This window comes from Otolemur garnettii, unplaced genomic scaffold, assembly GCF_000181295.1.
Source record: "Otolemur garnettii isolate 467f Iridium unplaced genomic scaffold, OtoGar3 scaffold00062, whole genome shotgun sequence".
In the NCBI taxonomy this organism is placed as follows: Eukaryota; Metazoa; Chordata; class Mammalia; order Primates; family Galagidae; genus Otolemur; species Otolemur garnettii.
In genome coordinates, this window is record NW_003852457.1 from 437,973 (window position 1) to 446,843 (window position 8,871).

The 8,871-nt window shown below is 49.7% G+C and overlaps 1 protein-coding gene across 1 annotated transcript in view; it reads right to left on the reverse strand.

Annotated features, from left to right (window-relative positions):
* Positions 1 to 8,871, reverse strand: part of DENND3 (DENN domain containing 3) — a 76,237-nt gene that overhangs the window by 51,382 nt on the left and 15,984 nt on the right. The window contains exons 6-8 of the mRNA XM_012806995.2: positions 7,420 to 7,539; positions 6,695 to 6,913; positions 2,419 to 2,534 (exon numbers count right to left, since the gene is read on the reverse strand). Of these exons, the coding sequence (XP_012662449.1) occupies positions 2,419 to 2,534; positions 6,695 to 6,913; positions 7,420 to 7,539 (455 nt within the window). The remainder of the gene's footprint in view (positions 1 to 2,418; positions 2,535 to 6,694; positions 6,914 to 7,419; positions 7,540 to 8,871) is intronic.

Sequence of the window (8,871 nt, forward strand, 5' to 3'; positions counted from 1 at the left end):
GGGGAGCAAGACGGGGGACAGGAGGCCAGACGGGGAGCAAGACGGGGGACAGGAGGCCAGACCAGGAGCAAGACGGGAGACAAGAGGCCAGACCAGGAGCAAGACCGGGGACAGGAGGCCAGACGGGGAGCAATACAGAGCACTAGTCAGAAGCAGCTGCCTGAGAGCACAGCTGGAGATGGGGGAACACAGTGAGGAGGTCGCCCAGCCCTGCAGTGGGTGAGGTGGTCATGTTGGGCCAGTGTGCAGGGCACAGGGTAAGGGCATGAGGCCAGGTTCTCACAGGAGCTGGCGCAGGCTGCCAGCATGGGTCTCCCAGTCCTGGCCGAGCTGACTCCGAAACCACCCCTGCCTGGAGGAGCCTTGATAATAGTGGTGATGCTCTTGCTTACGGACCCCACGCTGGCCTCTCCCCCTCTCACTCAGCAGAACTCAGGTAAGGAAAGAACTTTCAGTGGCTTCCCCTACATGAAAACACTAAGACGCCGTCTGGGGCAGTCTCCTGGCTGGATGTTCTGGTGCAGAGACAATGGGATCTGGCATGCGAAGCCCTAGCCCCATCTCACCCAGGCACTCAGCCAGTACAGCCCTGAGCTGGGGCCTGTCCCTGCCTCCAGGAGGGTGGGGCAGCAGGGCTGATGATGATGCAAGGCAGAGAGCAACTAGGAGCCAGGGACGTCCCAGGAAAGCAGAACAGGCCACTGCCTCTGTCTCTCCCGGCCAGACAGCCACAGGGGACTCACACTTGAGCTCTAGACCCCTGCTGCAGCCTGGGTGACTGATCACACACATCTTAGTTCATATTGAGACTGTAGGGGACAGGATAGCCCATATTCCTGCTCTAGGGGTCCAGCCAAAGCTGGCACTGCCCCCTGCATGTGTGTAGGTTCTGGAATCCTGGTCATGATATGATGACAATGTGCAGAGCCAGGCAGAACTGGCTCTGATGGGGAACCCTCCACCAGAAGCCGGTGAAGGTCAATTCTAGAGCGGCCCCCTCTGAAAGTCAGGCAAACAGCCTTTGCTCACCAGAAAGTAAGCACGGCCATCAGGAGTGCAAGTCTCGCCACCTAAGTCCATGCAGAGGGGGCCCTAGCAGAGCCTGCTCAAGGCCCCTGGGCACCAACCAGCCTGCGGCTGCACAGGCTTAGGCGCCAGGCACTCTTGTCCCTCCTGCAAGTGTCCTTCCACCGTTAACATTTAAGGTGGAAGGACACTAATAAAGGCAGTACTCCCAAGTATTCTGCAGAAAACACCCAGCAACAAGGAAAAAGTGACACCAGGTGAGGGTCAGGAATAAGGGTGCCAAGTAAGCGTCAGGAATAAGGGACACAAGGTGAGGGTCAGGAATAAGGGACGCCAGGTGAGGGTCAGAAATTAGGGACACAAGGTGAGGGTCAGGAATAAGGGACACCAGGTGAGGGTCAGGAATAAGGGACACCAGGTGAGGGTCAGAAGCCGAGAGGAGGGAGGCCATGCCAGTCCTTAGGTCTTAGCTTCTTCCTCATCTGATCTCCAGAAAGACCAAAGAAAGGGGGGGAAAGGTTACAACTGGCATCTAAATACAAATGGCATTGTTGGCGTCACCAGAACAAGCCCAGCCCAGCCTAATTCTCCAGCACGGCGTCTCAGGGCCACACTGCAGGTCTGACGGTGGCCAGATCACACAGGCTGTGAGAAATGATGAGCAGAGTGTCCCCTGCTATCACGTCACAAAATTCTGAAGGGAAAAAAAGCACCCACACAGCCACCACTCCCTGAAGCCACCCAATCCCACTGGGTCAGCCCAGGACAGCCCTCGTGTGGGACAATTAACAACTGCACCCCTGTCCAGCCTCCCTGGCAAGCTCCTGAGAGACAGTCCCTGCCCCATTTCTCTCCCCCAGAGCCTGAGATATTTATGACTTGGCTTTTCCAGAAAAAGTTTGCTGGTACCTGATTTAGCCACTGAAGTTTAGTAACCAAGAGGAAAGGAAATATAAACAGCTATAAAACAAGGTATCAGAAAAATAAGAGCACCATTCACATGCCTGGGGACATGAGGGGAAGGACAGCATCTTGCTTAGGGACCCCAGGCCACACCCATCCCTGGCCACTTGGGTGGGGCCACAGCAGCCCAAGGACCTTGCACAGGGCCAGGTGCATGCCGGGTAATCAACACACATCCTGTAAAAGAATGAACGAAGGAGAAGGGACCTCAGAGATCACAGGCACAGGATCCTGGGTAACAGCCAGAGGGTCCCCTGACTGGCAGACCATACTTAGCATTTAAAAAGGATCAAAATAAAGACAAATCATTTTTATGCACACTACAAATACATGAAACGTGTCCATAACATAAAATCAGAAAAGACACTCAAAGGGGCAAATATAGAACTTGAACAGAGACGTTCTCAAATACACACTGTTCCCTGTTACCTCTGAATGAATGTCTGTGCGGCCAGCAGAGGGATGTCAGGAATGTCATTGTCCAAGGACTTAGAGTAGGTGATGCTGCCATGATCGATGTTTATCAGAACTAAGCCGTCACCTTCCTAGAAAGTAAGGGTTGCTGTGTAAAGATGGATGTAACAATCTTTGAATCTGTGCACATCTTAAAAATGTACAAATATATTCTGCACTGAGATAGTGTCTTCATTAAATAAGTTACCATTTTGCTATGCACACAAAGCTTTGTATTTTCTCTACAGAAAATCGAGTGTACACTGTGAGTCATGCCAATGTGCTAAATTTGACTAAATATGACTTCTTTTCTTTCCTCAAGTATGGTAAAATAAACAGAAAGCTGAGCCTGCGGCCACTGTCAGGTGTAGACTTCCAGAGCTGAGCACTTCACACCCCCGTACGTCTCGGGAACTTTTTACCTTCCCAACCTGACACTCTGTCTCCCTGGGACCCTAATTCCCCCTGCTTCTCCCCCAAGCCCCGGCACCCCCTTTCTACTTTCCAATTTCTGTATAAATCTGACTCCTCTGGGAACATGTGAGTGGAACCACATAGTGTCGATCTTTTTGTGACTGGCTTATGTCACTCAGCCTCATCCGTGTCACTCACTTCCCTTCCTTCTTAAGACTGAGCATCCCAGGATGTAGACAGACCACACCTGGTTTCTCCATGAGCCCTTCTCTCTGAGCCAAGATTCCAGCACATGTTGCTATCAAGGTATAGAACTCCGGGTCCTACTCCATGGAGTCCCGGAGGGAACATTTCAGAACTCTGATGAGTGCTCCATAACCCCCACACCCACTGCATCCACTTCAATCCCAGCTGGCCCTACCCCTCCAAGAACCAGGCAGGGGAAGAGACCTGAGCTAAATGATCCCACCCACCGGGACCATGTGAAATATGCACTCAAGTGACAAGTCACCAGACTTCTGAGATTCCACAGTCCCCAGAGTGTGACTCCAGAGGTGCCTGAAGGCCCAACCCCTCGGCTCTCAGCCAGGGCCCTGCCTCTGAAAGCCTATCTCTGGTGGCACTTGAAGGCCTGTCTCTGGTGGCATTTGAAGGCCTGTCTCAAGTGGCACTTGAAATAGGCACTAACATGTCCTCGGCCTCTAGGTCTCACGGCCAAATGTTAAATACGCTGAGTATGCAAAGCAGACAGCACCCACGGGGGCGGTGGCAGCAGAAGTGCTCTGGGACCACCACAGCTCCCTCCCCCAGGTCCCACCACAAGCTACAAAAACAGACATCCAGACAAGCCCCAAAGAGGTGCTGCTTCTCCTGAAATCTTCCAGAACACATAAATCACTAAAGGAGTTTCCTCCATGACTAATGACTGGACATGTTATAATAGTACGCCCGAAATTTCCCTTCTGAAGGGCCTAAAACAAGATCTTTTTTCCCCTAATGACTAAAAAAAGAAACATGACTTTAAACTTTGGATGATCTCTTATTTTTTTCTTGTCTACAAGATGGACTGGGTGACATTTTTCCGTTCTTCCCTTGGAGGTCTGACTGGCCTTTTCCTAAAGTGTGTTTTTCCCCTGGTGAATCATTTGCTTTGGCAAGAGCCCAGGAACGGTCCTGCTCCCTGGCCCAGCCCAGATTGCCTTTCTCAACACTCAACCCTTGTGGGTGGGTGCCTGGCATCTGAGCCTGAGGGTGCCCACAGGACTGGCAGGAGGGGCCTGCTGCAGACGGCCAGGGGCACAAGGGCACTCTGGGACTCTTCTCTCAGATGTTGTGTACACTCAGAAACTTTTTCTTTTTCTTTCTTTTTTGAGTCAGAGTCTCAAGCTGTCCCCATGTGTAGAGTGCTGTGATGTCATAGCTCACAGCAACCTCTCACTCTTGGGCTCAAACGATCCTCTTGCCTCAGTTTTTTTTATTTTTAGTAGAGACGGGGGTCTCACTTTTGCTCAGGCTGGTCTCCAAGTCCTGAGCTTAAGCAATTCACCCACTTCAGCCTCCCAGAGTGCTAGGATTACAGGTGTGAGCCACCTCGCCCAGCCTGCACTCAGAAATGTTCATAATAAAATATTAAATGCAAACCTGCCCTGTAGGAACTACCAATAGGCACATGAAAAGATGCCAACATCACTAGTCATCAGAGAAATGCGCATGAGATGCCAGCTCACACCCACTAGGAGAGCTGTAAGGGGAAGACAGATACTGCAAGTGTTGTGAGGATGTGAGCGGAAGCTGGATCCCCCTATATGGCCAGAGGGAACAATCTGGCCGTTCCTCAAAGGGTTAAGTAGAAACAACCCAAGTGTTCCCCAACTGAGGAATGAATAAACAAGCAGGGCATATTTATACAACGAAATCCTAAGGCAATAACAATGAAGGAGTGATAGGCGCCCAGTGGGGTGAACCCTGAAAACCTCATGCTACGTGAGAGAGGCTTGATACTGAGGACCACACGTCAAGTGACTGGGCCACGTCCGCAAGGAGTGTCCAGAACAGGCACAACCAGGAGACAGGACACAGATGAGTGGCCATGGGGGTGTCTAGAGTGGGTGGGGGCGGAGTGATGAAAATGTCCAAATTGAAGCCGAGCGTGGTGGCTCACACCTGTAATCCTAACACTCAAGGAGGTCCGGATGGGTAGATTACCTGAGCTCAGGAGTTCAAGACCAGCCAGAGCAAAGCAAAACTCCATCACTACAAAACAGAGACACTAACCAGGCATTGTGTAGCTACAGTCTCAGCTACTTGGGAGACTGAGACAAGAGGATTTCTGGAGGCCAGGAGTTAGAGGTTGCTTTAGGCTAAGATGCCACAGCACTCTGCCCAGGGTAACAGATAAGATTCTCTCTCAAGAAAGAAAGAAAAAAAAAGTGCAAATTTAGAGAGTAGATAGCTGTATAATTCTATAAATACACTAAAATTTACTGAATTGCACATTTTAATCAGATAAACTTTGTGTGTGTCAACTGTATCTCAGTAAGGCCATTTTATTTTATCTCTTTTTTTTTTTTGAGACAGAGTCTCACTATGTCACACTTGGCACACTTAGTACAATACTGTGGTGTCATGACTCACAGCAACCTCAAACTCTTGGGTTGAAGTGATTCTCTTGCCTCAGCCTCCTGAGTAGCTGGGACTACAGGCGCCCACCACAACGCCCAGTTATGTTTTTGCTATAGTTGTCATTGTTGTTTAGTAGGTCTGGGCCGGGTTCAAACCTGCCAGCCCCAGTGTATGTTGTGGCCAGCACCCTAACCACTGAGCTATGGGTGCCAAGCCAATAAAGCCATTTTAAGGGCAGTGCCTGTGGCTCAGAGGACTAGGGCGCTGGCCCCATATGTGGGAGGTGGCGGGTTCAAACCCTGCCCTGGCCAAAAACTGCAAAAAAAAACCCAAGCCCCCTCTGCCTGCTGGTGTCATCACAGTAGCTGTCCTCACTGGTGCCATCAGCTCACCACCGTGTCTCGCTGTGTCTACCACTATAGCAGCAGTGACAGCTACCACCTGCTAAGCGCTCTGTGCAGGCCAGGTGCCATCCAGAGCTGCACCTGATAAGCTCAGCATGCAGACTGTCCTTTAGCACTAGGACAGGGACACAGGTCCAGTAAACTGCCACTGCCTTCAGCAGGCACCAAACCCTGTGGCACTTTGAGCAGCACGGTACAGCACACAAATCCTCCTAGGAAGGATGCCCACAGGCTCATGAACCACAGAAGCTTAGTTAATGAAGGTAAACCCAGAAACTGTGTAGTGATGACAACGGACGTTCACCTATCAAGCCCTGGCCACATGCTGAGATCATCCCCCTCCCAGAGCCCAGCCCCATGAGGACACGTCCATGCCCGATTTCACAGATGAGGAAACTGGAGGTTCCCAAAGGTGGGTAACTCAGCCAAGGTCATAAAATTAGTAAGGGGCAGAGGCTAGACCTGAACCCAGGTTCTCCGCACCCCACATCTGCCCCTCCTCACTGCAAATTTATTTGGAACCATTTGAACTATGCTGAATTTAAAAGGACAGAGGAGTGACATGAAGCTCTGGTACTTGGAATTTCGTGTCCCCAAACACCAAGGTCTGCAGAGGGGTGGACTGAGAACCAACGAGACAGGACATGGGAGGAGGGTGCACACGTGTGTGACAATAGGCACTGAGACAGAAGTCACAGTGACCATGGGCACGGCATGTCCGCCTTCACTTCAGAGACTTTCAAACACAACTTCACATCAGCCCTTCCACAGCCTCACAGGAACTTAAGGTCCCACTTAGTTCTGTACTAAACCTTGCTGACTTCTTCGAAGTGATCGAGATGGCAGCCCATGAGGAAGGACGTGGGCGCCATGACAAAATCCAGCATCTGGTCGGACAGGATGGGCACGAAGGTGTGCTGCCACTGCAGGGGGTGCAGGTAAACCACGAAGCACTCGGCCACCAGCGTCAGCAGCGCCCAGTCTGAGGAGAAGAACACGATCCGCTGTTCTGTCAAGATGCACGTCAGGATCTGGGGAGAGGGCACAGCACTCTGCCGACTTGGCCAACTTAGACCCCCCCCAAACCAGACCAAGCACAAGTTTCCCCAGTCTCCCTGTTCCCAGTGCCAAATGCTGGTCATCCAAGACACCCCCGCAGAAGTGCTATTTGCAAATGTCATGCACGGTCGTGGATGCTGACTTTAAGCAAAAACAAACGTTTTGAGCAGGGGTCCTCAAACTTTTTAAACAGGGGCCAGTTCACTGTCCCTCAGACCGTTAGAGGGCCGGACTGCGGGTCCCAGGACGAGTCAGCTGTTAAGCAGGACAGGCAGCGGTGGCAAAAACACCCAATGGGCCTAATAAATGTCCTCAGCAGGCCACATGTGGCCTGTGGACCGTAGTTTGAGGACGCCTGGTTTTGAGGATGCTGGTTCTGCCTGCTGTGAAAGCAGGCACTCCCATCATCTTTGATGAACAAAGATAACATCTCTGATGACAGAGGTGGTGTCAGGGCACTCCCAGGGCAGGGACGCACCTGTAGCACCTTCTCAGGGCGGAAACACAGCAGAGGTAGGTGCAGGTCCAGGTCGATGACAGGGCTCTCGGGGTCAGCACGTGAAGGAAACACGATCTGTAGAGGCTTCATGTTAAAGATCTACAAAGACCAATTTCTGTAATTAGTTCAGAGAGCTGCTCCAGCAGAGGCTGAAATGCACTGACATTCACGACGTTTGTGCAGAATGCATCAGAATGAATAAACATTTCTGAAGATTCACCCTGCCTCTTTATATGCCACAGAATAATAGTCTAGACCAGTGGTTCTCAACCTTTCCTAATGCCACAACCCTTTAATACAGTTCCTCATGTTGTGGTGACCCCCCAACCATAAAATTATTTTCATTGCTACTTCATAACTGTAATTTTGCTACTGTACTAATCGTAATGTAAATATCTGATATGCAGGATGGTTTTAGGTGACCCCTGTGGTTGTTTGACCCCCAAAGAGGTCGAGACCCACAGGTTGAGAACCACTGGTCTAATGTAGATAGAACTGCCAATAAAGGTTCACACATATGCAGTCACTGTCTTTTTCTAAGTAAGCCAGAATTTCTTGAACTCTTTAATCACCACACTATTCACTGTCCAGAAAAAAAGATAATACAAACCAGATATTTGTCCCACTTAGCACAAATTCTAAATCAATGGCTCAATGCCCATAGCTCAGTGGTTAGGGCACCATCCACATACACCTGGGTTGGTGGGTTCAAACCCAGCCGGGGCCTGCTAAACAACAATGACAACTACATGTTCCCCGTTGAATTGAAGCAGTTAAATTATCTGATGTTCCAAAAAGTTGGTGTACTGATTAAAAAAAAAAAAAAAAAAAAAAAAAGATCCAGGCATGGTGCTGCATGCCTGTAATTCCAGCTACTATGGAGGCTGAGGCAGTAGGATTGCTTGAGCCCAGGAATTTGAGGTTATTGTAAGCAACAGTCATGATCAGGCCACTGCACTCTAGCCTGGTTAACAGAGCGAGAATTACTGTCTCTTAAAACTCGCTTGGTTCTTTATATGTTAGCTTTTTATTTTAAACTTTCCCTTTCTTCTCTCCCTATAACTGATTTTGTTTTGCAAAGCAAATTGAATCTCATACTTCCTCTCTAGAACCCTGCTATTATTTTTAACTGCAATTCCATAATTCATTTCCTTTATCTATTAATTCCTTCACTGCTTTTATATAATTAATAGGTGTACACTATGGTTTAGAAAAAATTGATAACAAAATAGATTTACGAGATAAATAAGAATCAACATTGGGGCGTTATAGCTTTACTATCATTTCTTTCTTTCTTTTTTTTTTTGAGACAGAGTCTCAAGCTGTTGCCCTGGGTAGAGTGCTATGTCGTCACAGCTCACAGCAACTTCAAAACTCTTGGGCTTAAGCGACTCTCTTGCCTCAGCCTCCCAAGTAGCTGGGACTACAGGC